Consider the following 18,043-nt stretch of genomic DNA (forward strand, 5'->3'; position numbering starts at 1 on the left):
TCTGAGAATGTTCCGGTCCCAGGTGACCATGGGAGGGACAGCACGGGAATAATTAAGAGTTCCCAGGGAAACCTGAGCCAAGAGCTCCAAGCTGACAGATACCTTCTCATCCACCTCCTGCCTACCTAGAAGGATCAGAGTTCTACATCATTAAGAGAACAAACAAGGTCCCTGACATCTCAGATAGCTTGCAGACCGAATAACCTCTCTGTCACTCACCTTGGGAAGTACAGACCTCATAAAGAATTTCCTTTTCCAGGTTCTGCAGGGACTCAAAATTTTCTTCGTGGTATACTTTGTCCTGGTCATTAGTAATCGCCAAGAGCTGGGCTCTTTTAATTTTTCCCACCCCAATAGCAAAAATAACTATGTTTCTGTCCCTGAGGGCTTTGGCTGGGAAAACTACATCATCATGGGAGTCCCCGTCGGTGATCACAATCAAATACTGATGAACTCCAGGTCTCCCTCCTTGTGAAATGTCAAAGAAGGGCAGAGTGAAATTCAAGGCTTTCCCAGTGTTGGTACCATTCCTTATCTGTGTAACATTCGAGATGGCTTTACACATCTCGTCCTTTGAGGAGTAATTGTTCTTGAGCGTGAATTCTTTCCGGGAATCGGAGCTGAACTGCAGAAGGCCAATCTGAATTTTATCAGCCCCGATATTAGACTGATTCACCATCCTCTTCACGAAGTCCTTGATCTTTTCAAAGTCTTCAGAAGAGATGGATTCCGAGCCATCAATCAAGAAGATGATGTCAGCTTTCTGGCTCTTACAATCTGGGGGTAGGAGCAACACAAGAGAACATTTGATCAAACCTGGAGACAGCGGATTACTAGTCCCCAGCGACCGCCAACGGTAGTATATACACAGCGCAAAAATAATCTTAAAGGGAATGAGGAATAGTCGATAAGCTTTCTGCAACTCAGCACAGACTAGTCTCAAAATAAGACACAGCTGTGGGATAGGGACATAAAATTTGACCAGCTTGGTTTAGGCCAGGTCACTGTCACTCTGCTCAAAGTCACTTACCAGCCAGTGAATTACAGAAGAGAATAAAGACCATTCAAGTAATTAAAGATGCACTAAATAGATTTTTTTAAAAAAATCTTACTCTATCAGTGGTAGAGGTCATGGCAAGGTACCCATGCTCCCGTAAGTAACCTCTCACCCATGTTCACATAGCAACTTTCATGAAATTCCCTGGGTTGCAAACAGGGGGAAAGTGGAAAAAAGAAAAGGGGGTGGAAAAAAACACAAAAGTAGAAGGAGCAGTTAGAAAGAAAAGAGGGATCAGCAAAAAGAAGAAGGGGCAACAAGAGAGACTGATGGGGTGAGTATGGTCAAAATATATACATACACAGAATATAGTGAAACCCAATTACATGCATAATTAATATACAATCACGTCTTAATTCTTACTCTCAAAGGAGCAGATATCCCGAACGACTTCCTGGTGGATGCTTTTCAAGAAGTGAAAATCATCTGTGAAAAATACCCTGTTGTTCGCTATTTCCTTGAGCTCGGTGGTATTAGCATCTCTTACTCCGATGGCATAGATATTGATTCCGGTGTCCCTCAGTCCCTGCGCAGCATCAGCCACTGGGTCTGAAGACTGACCATCAGTGATGACGATGAGGTATTGGGCAACATTGGTTCTGGTAGTGTTTTCGAAGATCGGGGCCATTTTTCTTAAGGCCTCACCGGTGGCGGTACCACCTCCTCCCTGCTGGATGTTGCCAATGGCTGTCCCCAGCTTATCCATGCTGGTGTACTGGGTGAGTGAAAACTGGCTTATAATTTCGTGTGAGTACTGAACGACTCCAAATCGTACCCCGTCGGGTCCAATGTGAAACATCTTGATCATGTCCTTCATGAACTCCTTCATCTCCATGAAGTTGCTTGGACTGATGCTCTCAGACCCATCAATAAGGAAGTAAATATCTGCCTTCTTCACATGCGTGCAAACTGGCCAAGGAGAAGAAGCCACAACCCATTAAAACAGAATGTCAGGAGGGGGGCATGTAGCCAACGCCACTGATCCTGACTACCACTCTATTCCCTCAGCACCCATAAACCCCTGAGCCTGGAGCATCATACGCCTCGTCCTGGGCAGAACACAATGCCAGAGGGAGACCAGTCACGGCCACTAGCTAAAAGTGGGCAGAGTTGATTGAATGCTCCAACTCTTAGCACGGTTTGGTGGTATGTCCTTTTAATCCCAGCACTCAGGAGGCAGAGGCATGTAGTTCAAGGTTAGCCTGGTATACATAGTAAGTTCAGGACCAGCCAGAACTATGCACTGAGACCCTCTCTCAAAAAACAAACATATATGCATATATAAATATATACATACATAGATAGATGATACATATATAAATATATACATAGATAGATAGATACATAGATACATACCCCAGCTCCCTCACTCTTGGGTAGGACAACTCTTAAGTGAGTTCCCCATATCTTCCCTGAAGCTCCAGCAGAACCAAGCCTGAATTTTCCTGCAGCCAAACCTTAGGTTACCTGTCATTCCCAACCCACTCTATTCTCTTATACTCCCAAATGTCTAATCCCCTCCAATGTGAGAACCAGGATCCAGGAAGGGATGAAGGAGGCAGAGTCAGAAACCCAGGAAACACTCCAGCATCAAGGTACATATCTACTGCATTGTACAGCAGCAAGAGTTTTTATACAGCCTTTGGAGCAACGGAGTATCAACAGTAACTCCAGAGTAGCCAGCTATCCCACTGTCATTATGGGGAGGTCAGCTGCCAGCACCTGAAGGGACTTCTGTAAAGAAGAATGAAGCAGCCACCTCCCTGTTCTATTCTGCTCCCTGCTCCCTGGTCTATTCTGAGGTTTCACTAGTTTGCTAGGTTCCTCTATTTTGTGTCACAAGGTATCCCAGCAGACATGGGCACTCAGACTATTGGGGCTGTATTGAAGTCTTCGATACCATCCTCCTGGCCCTACCCAGGGACCACAGCACCCGCACCCTCCCAGCGTCTGCTGAGGTCTGCCATGCAGACAAGCCATGATGTCCCAATGCTCCTCACCTCTAAGCCACCTCTTCAGACCTCAGGTTAAAACCTTTGGAATATATTAACTTGATGGATCACTAGGCTCTGGTAACCAAAAGCCTAAGCATGTTATCGGGTAGCATCTGCAACCCAAGGCAGAGATTTCCCCATGCTGCTTCATCCCACCTACCTAAGGTTTCCACCATCGTATCTGGAAAAAGTGCTGTGACTTAGGACTTGCTTTGCTCTTCAGATTCTTACAATGTTGGAACATGGAACGATATTGGAACACGGAGCTTGGGATGGCTTAAATCTGTGTTCCTGTGTGTGGTGGTTAGAGTAAGACCGGCCCCCATGGGCTCATATGTTAGAATGCCTGGTTGCCAGCTGAAGGACTATTGGAAAGGATTAGGAGGTGTGGTCTTACTGGAGTAGGTGTGGCACTGGGGTGAGCTTTAAGGTTCCAAAAAGCACACCCAATGTGTTCATCTGTCTGTCTGCCTATCTGTGTGTCTCTGTCTCTGTCTCTCTGTCAGTCTCTGTCTCTCTGTCTATCTCTCTCTGCCTCTCTCTCTGTCTCTCTCTCTCTCTCTGCCTCTCTCTCTCTCTCTCTCTCTCTCTCTCTCTCTCTCTCTCTCTCTCTCTCTCTCTGTCTCTGTCTCTCTCTCTCTCTCTGTCTCTGTCTCTCTCTCTGTCTCTCTCTCTCTCTCTGTCTGTCTCTCTCTCTGCCTCTCTCTCTCTCTCTCTCTCTCTCTCTCTCTCTCTCTCTCTCTCTCTCTCTCTCTGCCAGCTGCATGTTGATCAGGATGGGAAAGCTCTCAATTATTGATCCAGCACCATGCATGGCTGTGTGTGACCATGCTCCCTGCCATGATGATCATGGGCTAAACCTCTGAAACTATAAGCCAGACCCCACACCAAACGCTTTTTTTAGTTTTATGAGAGTTGCCTTAGTCACGGTGCCTCCTCACAGCAATAGAACAATAACTAAGACATGGTGTCGTTCTTACTCATATTTGGCTCCAGAACAGAATATCTCACCGCTAAAGTGAAAGTTGTGTTTTTGTGTTGGCATGTGGTTTACAGGAGGAAGTCCGCCCCTATGGGAGGTGACAGGTAGATGACTGTCTAGAGACTGAGGGAAGGACCACTGTGCAGGAAGAAATGTCTGCGTGAAGTTCACACGTAGCAGACAAACATGATAAGCCAGGCTCTTCCTCAGGTTCTAAGGAGCCCAGGGCCCTGGACACCTAGAGTCATACACTCTTGCTAATCTTGTCAAACTGAGATAGCTCTCAGGAAAAGGACAAGGGAGGACATTCCTCAGGCTTCTCCTGAGCACCTACATGGATTATGCACACCAAGTGTTTAAAAGGCTCACACACATGTGCAAGCATGTGTGTGCACGTATGTGTGCATGCATGTGTGCCTGTGTGTTTGTGCGATATGTCCACATTAATCCATAACTGGTAGGTATTCTGATCAATATGATTATCCAGGAAGAATTCTGGTAAAATCACTGAAGCTTCTATTAATGTCTAAGTCTCCTCCAAACTCTAGACTTTGGGATGATTTTTCTGACTCCAGACACCTTCTTAGCCTACTGCACAGCCTGGGACAGAAGTCAGCTCTCAGATTCCTCCAACCATTTACAAATTAGCTCTTTTCCTCCTCTTCTGCCTAGTAGGAGATAAGCAGGGAATGAACCAGGAAATGAAAGCCTTCTTTAACAAATTTCTCATTACTAGAACAGAAAGAGGGACCAAAACACACAGGTCAGAGGGAAAAGATGGAGACCCGTTTACATAATTCATATTTCTAAACCCCGGGACAAGAAATCAAGAAAATGTAAAACTCATTTAGTACTTTTTAAAAATAGAACTGTAGTGATCCCCCCGCACCAAGATATAATCACACAGGCTTGAATTTTAAGTCAATTATCTGCCTTTCAGTGATTTGAATTTAGATCTATTCCTCTAAGTGGAGTCTAAGAAATGCCAGTAGGGCAGAGAAAAAGAGAGAAGCGACACAAAGGCCCTCATAACAGCCAAAGGGATCTAAATTTTATACATTTAAGCCAGGTATGGTGATGGAAGGACTCCAGTCCCAGCACTTGAGAGGTAGAGGCAGGGGGATTTTTTATCAGGTGGTAGTAAGTTGGAGGCAGGCCAGTCTGTTTTATGAGAGATTCTCTCAAAAAAAAAAAAAAAAAAAAAAAAAAAAAAAAAAAAAAAGCTCTTTACTAGAAACTTAACTTCCTCTGTTGTGTTTACAATCAGGACAAAATTAAGATTTTCAAAGTCGAGGTTTCTGATTTTTTTTTTTAACGAGTTGGCCCCGATTCTTTCCATGGCAGGGAAGAGGCAGGAAGGAGATACACACACCCCAAACGCAGACAATCCCGCATACCTTTTTGCATGCTCTGTGGAGTACAACCCATCAGAGGAGGCATTTTGCCCCCAGGAGGCATTTCGGCCCCAGGAGGCATTTCGGCCCCAGGAGGCATGCTGCCCACAGGAGGCATGCTGCCCACAGAAGGCATTTTGCCCAAAGTCTCAGAACAGAGCTTCTTATTAAGTATTTTTCTCACAACATCGAGCTGCAGAAAGGACTCTAGGTGGATGGTGTGCTTCCCGGGAGGGTATGTGGCAATCTTCTCCAGGTCCTTACTCTCAGAGGCAGACTGGATGCCCACTGCATAGATGGTGACCCCGGTCCTGCGGAGGTGGGAAGCCGGTGTAGACACGTTGTCTAGAGACGGACTTTCCATAATGATTACAGCTATCTGCTGTACACCCCAAATGGACCGGCTGCCCTTCTCCGGAAGAAAAACTTCTTTCCTCAGGAAATCCAAAGCAGCCCCTGCCTTCGTCCTTCCTTGTCTTGCTCTGAAGGCTAACTGGTCCAAACTGGTTAAGACCTGGGCAGCATTTTGAAATGTATTCAGAGAAAACTTCAGCTGTGGTTTCTCACTGTAAAAGACCAAGCTGACCCTCACGATACCAGGGTGGATGTTGAGAGAGTGGACAGTGGTCTTCAATAACTTGATGACTTGCTGAAAATTGGGTTGCCCGGCACTGGTAAATTCCTCAACGAGGAACACGAGGTCAGTTGGAATGGGAGCCAGACATTCTGAAAACCGAAAGACACAGAGGGTCTCAGCCTGAGAGTAGAGGAATAAGGAAACACTCGTATATAAAGCGAGGACGTCTGTCATAATAATGTGTCTAAGGTTTTAAGTTACAATATACTAACTTCTAATTGTGTGCTTTAGAATTTAGAGAACGTCTTTTTTTTACATTGTAATCAAAATGCATCAAGAGGTACATGTATATCCCAAAAAATCTCACCAAAAAAAAAGAAAGAAAGAAAGAAAAAAAGAAAGGAAGGAAGGAAGGAAGGAAGGAAGGAAGGAAGGAAGGAAGGGAAAACCACTGAAGACCACCTTCCATTTTGTCTAACAACCTTAGAAGCTCTGGATTTTGGCTGGCTTTTTCCTTCATTTTTCTACCTTCAAGAAGACTATGAGTCAAAATCCTCTCTATGGGGGCTGGAGAGATGGCTCAGTGGTTAGGAGCACTGACTGCTCTTCCAGAGGTCCTGAGTTCAATTCCCAGCAACCACATGGTGGCTCACAGCCATCTGTAATGGGATCCGAGCCCTCTTCTGGTGTCTGAAGACAGCTATAGTGTATTCATATGCAATTAAATAAATAAATCTTTAAAATAAAATCCTCTCTATGGGTCTGAAACACTTTGTTTAATCACTTTTGCCCCCTTCATGAAGGTCTGCAAATTGTTTAAAAATCTTTCCCTGAACATCAGGTTAACTAGACAGACAGTGAGACATACCTATAATCCCAGCCCTTGGAAGGCCGAGGCAGAGAATAACAAGTTCAAGGTCATCTTGGTCTATCTAGTGAGACTTTGTTGAGAGAGAGAGAGAGAGAGAGAGAGAGAGAGAGAGAGATTGACTAATTGACTGAGAGGCTGGAGACGTGGCTCAGTGCTTAAGAGTATTTCCTGCTCTTGCACTGAGCTCCACTCAGTTCCGGGCATCTCCATGACAGCTCACAGCCACCTGGAACTCCAGATCCAGGGGTCATCCGATGCTCTCTTCTGGCCTCTAGGGACTCCTTCATGTACGTGGTACGCACAAACTCACACAGGTACATACACATATAAATAAAAACAATAAACAAGAGGGAGGAGGGATGGCCCAGCAGTTGAAAGAATTCGCTACTCTTCCAAAGAATCTAAGTCCCAGAGCCCATGGGTGGCCCTCAGCTTTCTGCAACTCCATCCAGTCCAACGCCCTCTGTTGGCCTCCACAAGCTCCAGGCACACACACGGTACACAGACACATACCCAGGCAAAACACCCATTCAAGTAAACTAAAATGAAAGGTTGATGATCTGTCTAAAAAACATACTGCTAGCATGGGTTATTATTCAGAAATATCCGCTCCGTATTCCTCATGCCCGTGGAGACAATATACTTTCTTCCTCCACAGATGATGACGGTCACGTGACTTGCTCTCACTAATAGCATGCCCGTAGGTACTGGAGAGATATGAAAAGCACTTATACAGTTGGATTTCTCTCTGTGTCTCTGCAATTGCCACAGGGAGAATTTGCTCAGAGTAGCTGGATCACGTCAGAAGCAGAACCAACCCCAGCTGAGCCTCAGACCTGCTAATAGGCCCAGGTAAGACCAGCAGATAGCACCACTGGACTTTACAGCTAACCGAGACATGTGAGGAGAAATCATTTCCAACCAGACTATTAGCAGCGTATTAGTGGTGACTGCGGGTACCTCAAGATATCTAGCAGGCATTCCCGAGTCCTCTTTCTCCTCCCTGTCTACAGGGACGAGTACCTCATACTGAGGGATGCAGAATGCTTCCCAACTATTTCCTCCTCCTCCTCCTCCTCCTCCTCCTCCTCCTCCACTTCTTCCTCTACCTTAGAAAAATAAAATAAATAACATGACTTCATGGAGAGAGGCTGGCATCAAACACAGTAACTAACGAAGCTGACCTTGAACTTCAGATCCTCCTGTCTCTCTACTCCTAGAGTGCTGAGGTTACAAGCATGCTTGGTTGTACCAGTTCATGTGTGATGCCAGGCACCACACCCAAGCCTTCATGCATGCTAGGCAAGCATTCTATCGATTGAACTACACCCCCAGACCCCTATGTTTTCTTTATGCCCTGTGACTTCCTGGTGACTCACATAGCCAAGGACTGAGGCTTACTTACCTTCTACAACTTCCTTCGCAACCTCGACCAAAACCTTTGGAGGCTGTGAACTCCCCTGGATCGACATAATCACATCCTGTATTAGCTGACTGACTCCATCTTCTCCCTGCAGGTCAGACACCAGCACTACAGGCCCTATCCCCTCCATTTCTGCCTTGTCAAAGTCCTGCAAGCCCACGGACATGATGACCACGCCTCTGTTCCTCAGGATCTGTGCAGGCTCTCGGACCTCGTCCTCAGATTTGCCTGAGGTAACGACTACCACATACTGAGGGACACCCTGTAAGAACCGGCTTCCTGCTGTCTCCTGGAAGAAAGTCCGATGAAGAAACCGAAGGCCTTGACCTGTCTTCCTGGAGCCACCTCGGAGCACCAAGTGCTCATAGATGTGCCCGACCATCTCATTCTGGGTCTTGTGGGTATTGAACAAAAACTCAGTATGACCTTGGTCGCTATACTGAGCCAACCCAATCCGGTAGTTGTCCTTGCCAACCTCCAGCATGTCAATAATTCTAGCGATGAAATGTTGCATCCACCGGAAACTGGCCTGGGATGTCCCCTGGGATGAGTCAATAAGAAAGACCACGTCTGCGTAGGTCTCGGTAGGCTCTAAAGAAAAGGAAGGAGGTGGGAGGAGAAGACAGGAAAAGGTGAATCAACTTGAGTTCTTGTGAAGAAATGGAGTACAAGCATGGTTTGGTATGGGCTACAAGAGAGACGGGCAGTGTATTTATACAATAGTGTGCACCCAGGACTTGCCCCTCCTCTGCATAGAACTCCAACACAGGTATATATACTCTCTCTCTCTCTCTCTCTCTCTCTCCTCCCTCCCTCCCTCCTCCCCTCCCTCCCTCCCTCCCTCCCTCCTCCCTCTTCCTCTACCACTTCCTCCTTCTCTACCTCCCTCTTCTCTTCCTCCTCCTCTTCTGGCCTGTTTCTTTACTACCTGCTTCTTTTTTTTTTTTTTTTTTTTAATCTTCCCTCCAATGGAGAAGGCAAGAAACAAACCCCTACTGCGTGGCTTCTGTGAGCCACGGCTCTTTATCCACTTCATTTCATCTGATCCTTATACGTCACTCTGCTACAACCATATCATCTCCATCATGCAGGTGAAGACACTGAGGTGAAGTGAAGCTACTTCAAGGTTCACATAACGGCCAAAATGACCTGCTTTGTGGTGCGGCTGAGGGGAAGGGTTTTATTGGATATAAGAGAGAGAGAATATCTAGAGGCATCTGGAAGAATCCAGAGCAGAGGGAGAAAGAAGTAGACCGGACACATCTGACACGGCCAGGGCTATGGAAACAAGAGAGTGGGAGAGAATAGTGGAGATGGTGAGACCATGGAGCTGGGGGATAGACAGAGAATAGAGTGCAAGAGTAGCCAGAGCAGAGTAGTAGGAATAGTTGATTCTAAAAGAGAGGGGAGGGGAGGGGAGGGGTGAGAAGGGCTAGGACACATGGACTCTGAAATGTGTAACAGGTGCTTGTGATACAGAGGGAGTCTGAAGGCCAGCATAAGCTCTGATACACTAATAGGCGCCACACGTAGCCAGCCATCTGTCCCTTCTGCCAGAGGTGAAAGAAACGACTCATTTCGGCAGATGGGGACCAGTTTCACAAGGTCCTGGAGAATGCTGGCTTTTATCTAACGGCCAGTAATCTTCCTATAGTCCCGGTTGAGCTCATTCTGGATATACGGAGTGCCTTTTTGAGTCTGGGGAATTAAGAGTTTCTTTTGGATCTGAGAGTAACTTGCATATGCAAGATTTTAAAAGTATGACTTGGGCACTCCAAAGCCCGGGCTGTTTTCTTCTAAACAACACAACAACAAGTCTTCTCCCTTCTTTTCTACCTACGAGCTTCTCTACTCATCCTTCGAGGCCAACTCGGACTTCCTCTGCTCTAGGAAACATCCCCAGATGCTCCCATGACTGTAGCCCTTCCTATTGCTACATTGTGGTTCAGTGGTAGAGTCAGTGATAGATCGAACAGGGCTTACTTTTCTTCTCTCTCTCCACTGTGGAACACACAGCCTGACTAAGGCTTCCTGAGAGCTCCTGCAAGATGTTGAAGTTTTCTGTGGTGAAGAGAAACTCCTCAAATGGCTCGCTGGCTATCTTTTGCAACTCTCGGACATCTTGAATATTGATCCCTACCACATACACAAAGACCCCGTCTCTTTTCAGCTGGTCAGCCGCATCCTGAACCTCATCGTTGGACTCCCCATCTGTCACCAGAATAACTATCTGAGGAACCCCATCCTTGGCACGGCTGCCACTCATCTCGGTCAAGTAGTTGGCCCTGATGAACTCTAGGGCACTTCCGGTATTTGTACTCCCCATGTTATAGGGCAGATTCCGGATCTGTTCCAGGACCGCGCTCTTTAGAGAGGACTGCTTCAGCTGAAAGGCTGGGTAGATGTTGTCACTGTACTGGACCAGCCCCACTTGCACCTGATCACTTCTGACGTCAAGCCCCGAGACAATGGAGTGAAGGAAATTTTTTACTTTCTGGAAGTTCTGGAGTCCAATGCTAGTTGAGCTGTCTACTAAAAACACAATGTCAGCCAGGAATGCTTCTGTGCAGGCTGCAAGAGAGGAGTAAACAGAAGGGGGTCTCAGAGGCTTCGTTCTAAATACCTAGAGGTGGTAAAGCACAATGCTGAGCCGGAAGAAGGGAGGAAGATGGTGTGCAGGAGTGTGTCCCTCTCCTCCCCTCCCCCCTTCATCTTCCAAGGCTTCAGGCCCACCCTCCTGCTGCTGCTGCTGCTGCCAGCCTTAAAATCTCCCCAGACTCACATCAAGAAGGTAAGTCTTTTGCAATTTTAACAGCATACTGAAAGAGTTATGGTCTTATGTCCTGTCTCCCCTCTTGGGATGAACACCACCTCTCCAGGCACGTGCTGGCCCTGACAGGTCAAAGAGCTAGGGCATGTCCCATTCTCTACAGTAAGTCTCATTGCCGGTCTAGCACTTAGCGGCCCTGCGATCTGTCACTCTTTGAGACTTTTCTTCTCCTGCCACCGAAATCCCCCCCAGCTCCTGGGTGGTTTGAAAACCATCTACTATATCAGACATCGCAATTCTGCCTGGGTCCTGGACTCCTTCTGACCATTTCCAAGCATTGATCTTTGGAGGACTCCCCCCCACACCCCCAGCTACTATTTTTTTTTCAATTTTACAAAAGCCATATTCTTGCTGGGTCTAGATTCAGGGTCAAGACAACCCCGAGACGTAACATCTGCTCTTAAGTTCCCACAAAACTTGTGCTGTCGAGTTCCCACAAAGGGTCAGGACAACACTGGCTCTGAGGACCTTTTGGCAGAGTTCACGCCGTTCCTTCCTTCCTCTGCATCTCTAGCATAGCCTTATGGGAAATCTCATTAAATTATGTCCTTCCAGCTTTTGCCATGGGCTCTGCTTCTGGAAACACTCTAACACACCTGCCCTAGACAAGGGGTCTAGCAGTTCTGGGAAACAACTCCTTAGCTGTACCACATACTTAGAGTGCCAAAACCTCAGTTTCCTTATCTGAGAAACGCAAAAGTAGTCATACTAACCATCCTGCTTATTTAGAAATCGGAGACCACTGACCATCCTAATAAGAAGTGTAAGTAAGGCTCGAAATAGAGCCATGGTTCTCAACCTGGGGGTCGCAACCACTTCAAGGAGTCAAGCAACCCTCTCACTGGAGTCTAATAAGACCACTGAAAAACAGGGATATTAATACTACGACTTATAACAGTAGCAAAATTACAGTTATGTAGAAAAGAAAATAATTTTGTGGTTGGGGGGGTCACCATAACATGAGGAAGTGTATTAAAAGGTTGTGGCCTTAGGAAGGTTAAGAACTACTGCTGTGCTCTACAAGCAGGTGGTAATTATGACTACATACATATGACATCTTTGTTAACCTTGAGGTGCTATTTTTAAAGTATATGATCTCTGTTCAATGCCACACATTGTCAGGTTTTAGCACACCTTCCGCGTCATATGCTTTTAAAAGGAAATATCAGAATAATGAGACAATGGGGGGGGGCTGTCCTCTTGTGAAGTTCGACCAGGACCACACACAGCCATCTCTTTCTCAACTTGAAGTTTTATGCCTTAGGAAGTCTAAAATGAATCCGTCGAGAGAATTTTGAAAAACAAAGTTGAGTGTTTTCCAATAAGGCTGAGTTACCAACTTATGAACTGTTTTCATCCATTTGGGTCCTATCAAGGGCAGAAGGAAGTGGAAGACAGGCATATGCTCTCACAGGCGCCAACAGGCAAAACACATGGGTAACCCTAGTTGGGGAGCCATTGTCCCAAGCTTTGTAACTGTGCAAATGTTTAATGCTTCTGACTCTCTGATCCAGGGGTTATCGTCCTAGGAAGAAATTTCAGATTCTGAGAGGTTAAATGGCTTGTCCAAGATGGCACCAGAAGTGAGAGACAGGATCTAAGCTGGGGTCTTTCGTCTCTCTAAAATGTGTCCTCTTAACCAGCATGCTGACCATGAGGCAAGCAAAAGCCCTGGGGGCCTCCTGGTCCACTCACCTCCTGCCCCTTGGCCAGGCGAGATGGGCAGGAAAACCCATGAATAATTATGCTATTCTAGGAACAGATAATCCTTCCTTCAAAACTGGGTTTACGCTGGTTCCGTGTATGGCACCGCCACAGGCCCCCGGGACGTGAGAGTCGTGGCCAATGGTTGGGGAAACAGATACATCTTGATGCGTGAATTTGTAACCTCTGAGTTGAATTTACACACGTATAAACAAGAGCATAGTAAAGGGGTATGAGAAAGACAAAGTTTGGAGTTCTTTAATGTCCAGATGAGAAAGAAGTTACCTGGAGATCCCTGCTCAGTATGTTGCACTACCTTCGCTAGTGTAGTGCAAAGCTCTGGCCGCAGCTTCTGGGCGAGGCCAGGCAAGCCAGAGAAGTTAGGAACAAAAAAGGTGAAGTTATCCTTGGGACTACTCGAAATCTCCCTGAGTTCGGCCTGAGCTGCGTCTTTGACTCCAATGGCGTATAGCAAGATTCCCTCTCTCTTGAGCGCTTCGGCAGGTTCACGAAAGTGGTCCTCAGCTACACCAGTGCTCATCACCACCGCCACCTGAGGCACCCCTTGGCTTGCCCGGCTCCCAGCTCCTTCCCGGAAGTGATGCTCTAGGATGAACTGCAGGGACTGGCCCATCCTGTTGCCTCCGGGCTTAAACTGAAGTCCACGGATGTGCTTCAACACATCGCCTTTGCGGGGATAGGCCGAAAGCAGGAACTCAGTGGTGGGTGTATCACCGTACAGGGCCAGACTCACACGGATGTTATCTCCGCCGACTTGTAAACTGTTTGCCAATACATACAAGAAGTTCCGCACACCCTGGGCATGCTGGGGGTCGATGTTGGTGTGGACCAGAAACACGATGTCTCCCACAGAGGCCTCCCTGCAGACTTCAAAAGAGAGTTGCCATGAGTTCAAAAGTACACGTTGACAACTATCAGCTGAGAGCCAGTTTCATCCATCCCAGGGCCCTCCTCCCCCCGGGGGTGCTGGCGCAGCTTTCCTTTGCCCCCCCCCCCCCCGATGCCTACGGTCTATCCTCGCTCACCGCTCACCCGCCACCTTCCCCTCCTCTCCTCACACGTGTAACCCCTTTAATTGGGTCCCACACCAGGTTCTCCAAACCTCCTGCCCACTTAATAAGAAACCCCAGCTTTTCGCCAGTAGTGGGCGCTGTTAGAAAACACGCAGACCTCCTTAATGTGGAGGTCTGACCCACCCAGAGGGCTTGACCCACATATCCCTCTAGCTGCCACAGTGACTGCAGTTAACTGCTCACATCTATGCCTGTAATAGGAAGAAAGGGAGAGGGAGAGAGAAGATAGCATTTACAAGGAAGGAGCTCTGCTATTGTTGCAGCAGCAGCGGATTGCGTATGCGTGTGCCACAGTATGTGTGTGGAGGTCAGAGGACAACTTCATAGAGTCACTTCTCCTCTTCCACCTTCACGTGGGTTCACCAGACTTGCCTCATTGGATGGTCAATGCCTTTACCCACTGAGCCATCTTGCTGGCCCAAGGATGGAACTCTTGAACAATCATGAAAACAAATGAAGAAATTAAAATTTTAGAACTAGACACTATTGTAACCAGTGCACTAGTGTAGCCACTAGTCCCATGTGATCAATTGAGCTCTAGGAAATTATTGTAGCTAGTACACTAAATGGTTTAGCCACTAGTCACATGGGACCACTGAGCGCTAGGAACACAGCTACTGTGAAGGAAAAATGGGACTCTGACTTTTACCGCCTTTGTACACGTACATGATCAAATGGTCACAATAGACTATGAATGGACATCTCAAATAGTCACAGACAGCTAGTAGCCACTGTATAAGATATCTCATTCACTCAGAGGTGGCACCGCTCACTGTGGGACGGGCCCACCCATATCAGCCATCAATCAAGAAAATATACAATGAACTTAGCTGATCTGGAGGTGACATTTCTCAACTGAGATTCCCTCCTCTAAAATGACTGTAACCTGTGTCAAGCTGACATAAAACTGACCAGCAAAGCATCCTGCTGGCAATCCTCCAAAGAGCTACAGAGCCCGGCTTTTCCAACATCCAAGCCATAAAAGTTAAATTATAAGCCCATACTGTAGAAAGTAAACACCCAAGGCAAGCAAAAACAGAGAACAGCTGTGGGGAACTCGGTAAAATCCAAGCACATCCAATCCCTGTGTCTCTTCTCGAGTCCTGGGACAGACCTTGTAGAAGTTTGCCTGACTTTGGCCATGAAGCCAAGTGGAGTCAGGTTGTAGAAAGGACAGACAGGTAACATACCTTGGCCCTTCAGAACTGTTTCTCTTGGGTTCTCCCATCGGGAAGAGAGGGTTCAGCGACAAGTGCAGGAATGCCTAATCGGTTTCTGCCCTTGTGATGGCTAATCTTGGTTGTCAACCTGACGACATCTGGAATCAACTAAAAGCAAGAAGCTGGGCATGCCCATGAGGGATTTTCTTGATTGACTAATTTGAGGTGGGAAGACCCACCCTAAATCTGGGCCACACCTTCTGGTGGCAGCCCATGTAGAAGGATGTGGAAGAAGGAAGCTTTTGCCTTTTTTTTTTTTTTTTTTTTTTTTTTTTTTTGCCTGCTTGCTCTCACTCTCAATGGCAAGTTCATCTATCCTGCTGCTGCGACTCCAGCACCAGATCGGGACTGCAGAAACATCCAGTCCGATGGTCTGAAAAAGCCCCATGTTCATGGGCTTACCATCAGGAGACAGCGTGGCTGGACTGCTGGGACCACAGCCTGCAAGCCACTCTCACGCATCCCGTTTTAACAGGTACACACTCACTCTACCCACTGTTTTCTAAAGAACACTGACCAATACACACCTCGTACAGGAGCAGACACAGTCATGAAGTTTCCCCTAGTCTTTCTACTTGAAGAAACCGCCTCTGGCTGGAGCCTAGTTTTCCCAGCCAGTATTGGTTCTACCAGGAGAAGCCGCCCTACACTTTCCTCATCCTGTCTCCACAGGTCTTTTTCATTTTAGAAGGTATTTGAAACATGACAAGGCTTGCTGTCACAGCTCAGTTCACCGGAAGGGGAGTCAGAGCCAAGGGGAAAATGGAGAGAGCTTAGGAGCCTTCCACCAACTGACAGTGTGTACAACGGCATTGAGTATCCCAACACCTCAGTGGTGTCTCGGTGAGGCACTCAGTCGATGCTCCCTCGACAAGACGTTCATTTTGAAAACTCCACACAACCTATTAAAATGGCTGCCAAAAGGGCTGGGGGAAGGCTGCTGCATCTTCTCTTCCTGATAGAAGAAACCAAGAACAACAGTTCTGAAGGGCCAAGGTATGTTACCTGTCTGTCCTTTCTACAGTCAGACTCCACTTGGCTTTATGGCCAAAGTCAGTAAAGCATTTGCAACCATAAGGTCCTGAGTTCATATCCTCAGCACCTGTGTAGAAACGGGGTGCAGCTCTGGTTTCAGTGACAGATCCTGACTCAAACAATAAGGTGGACCGTGATTGAAGGAGACAGGCCTCTAGTGTTCGCATGCACACAGGTAGGTGTGCACAAGCACCCCCAAAGCACACATGAACGCACCTATATGCACACTGCGTGAACATTCCCACATGCACATAAAGACTACGAGAAATTACAGAAGTGTCGCTAGCATTGGGCAGAAGTACCCACCTCGTGATGACAGTCACCTCAGAACAGCTCTGTCCTGGAGACAAAGCAGAGCATGAAACTCTTCCAAAACCCTGTACCACAGGCTTCTTGGAGCCTGGCAGTACATTATGAAACATGGTGCTCTTGAGGCGTCTACTTGTCTTACCATTTGGGGTTAAGTATTTTTTATACAAAATCAAGTACCTGCCCCTCACTTAGTGCTTCCGGGTCCCAAGGAAATTCTCCTTCAAGGAGTATATTCCCATCATCATCATCACCACCACCACCACCACCATCATCCTCATCATCCTCATCATCATCCTCATCGTCATCATCATCATCATCATCATCATCATCATCCTCTCATAGTATTTCCTCCTAAGATGACCACTAGTACCAGGTCCCTAGCAAGCAAGCATTTAGACTTTTAAAGATTTTCATGTATTACCAGTCCTTTGTGACTTGATGAAGCCCAAACCAGCTGCAAAGGAGATGATCAACCACAATGTCTTCCAAGTCCCCATGTTAGATGTGATCCTAGAGAGAGACAAGAAAAGAAAGAGACTTTGTAGTTTAAAAGCATGTTTCGTTTAAAATGAGTGTATCACGTTGTATGGAAATTAGATCTCAGACTACTGGAAAAAAAAAAAGATTTGGAAGACAGGATCTCACGTAGCCGGATATGAGCATGTAGCCTGTAACCCCAACCTCTCCACAGAGGAGGGGAGGAAGAAAGAATGATGCTGGGGGCTCATGGCCCAGCCAGTTTAGCCAAAATGACAAGAGTCAGGTCTTTGAGAGACCTTGTCTCAAAAGATAAAAATAAAAAGTTGAAGGGCCAGCAAGAGAGCTCAGCGGGTAGAGCTACTTGCTCTGAAGGCTGACGACCTGAGTTCAATCCTTGAAACCCACATTACAGAGGGAGAAAACCAACACTCGCAAGTTGTCCTCTGACAGCCACAGTTGCACCATAGCACACGAGTGCACACAACAAACAAACACATACACACTAAATAAGTAAGCTAATGTGGAAATGCGACTGAGGAAAACACCGTCACATCAACCTCTGTCCTCTATACATGTGTATGAGGGCAAGTACACACGCACGCATGCACGAATGTAAGATGATGATGATGGTGGTGGTGATGATAATGATGGTGATGATGGTGGTGGTGATGATGACGATGATGATGATAAACCTCGACACATTGCTTCAACTGTGCAAGAAAAATGCACCATTCGTCCGACCAGGAAGAATTCTGTAAACACTGAAGGGTACACCTCAGACTTGCTGTTGATAGCTGAGCAGATGTGGTTTGTGGACGGGGGAAGCCTATGGGCCTGGAGGGGGTGCAGAACTCCCACTTTGCACACTGATTTCATTTGCTGGAGCATAAACATTTCTGGGTGACTTTACTTGTATTTTTATACAAGAGTTAGATGACCCGATAAACATCTGCAGCACCCAGACATCGTCTAATATCTTAGAGAACATCTGCCTGATTAAATCAGCTTAGCCGGAACATATTTTATATTCCCTGGAGAAACACAAAATAACCTCTTTCCCCTGAGCGTGG

General features: G+C 46.8%; 1 protein-coding gene across 1 annotated transcript in view; it reads right to left on the reverse strand.

Annotated features, from left to right (window-relative positions):
* Positions 1–16,990, reverse strand: part of LOC116906918 (collagen alpha-4(VI) chain-like) — a 95,331-nt gene extending 78,341 nt beyond the window's left edge. The window contains exons 1-6 of the mRNA XM_032909842.1: positions 16,915–16,990; positions 13,118–13,720; positions 10,282–10,869; positions 5,431–6,153; positions 1,421–1,966; positions 220–777 (exon numbers count right to left, since the gene is read on the reverse strand). Of these exons, the coding sequence (XP_032765733.1) occupies positions 220–777; positions 1,421–1,966; positions 5,431–6,153; positions 10,282–10,869; positions 13,118–13,720; positions 16,915–16,990 (3,094 nt within the window). The remainder of the gene's footprint in view (positions 1–219; positions 778–1,420; positions 1,967–5,430; positions 6,154–10,281; positions 10,870–13,117; positions 13,721–16,914) is intronic.
* Between the last annotated feature and the right edge of the window lie 1,053 nt (positions 16,991–18,043).

This window comes from Rattus rattus, chromosome 8 (assembly GCF_011064425.1).
Source record: "Rattus rattus isolate New Zealand chromosome 8, Rrattus_CSIRO_v1, whole genome shotgun sequence".
NCBI lineage: Eukaryota > Metazoa > Chordata > Mammalia > Rodentia > Muridae > Rattus > Rattus rattus.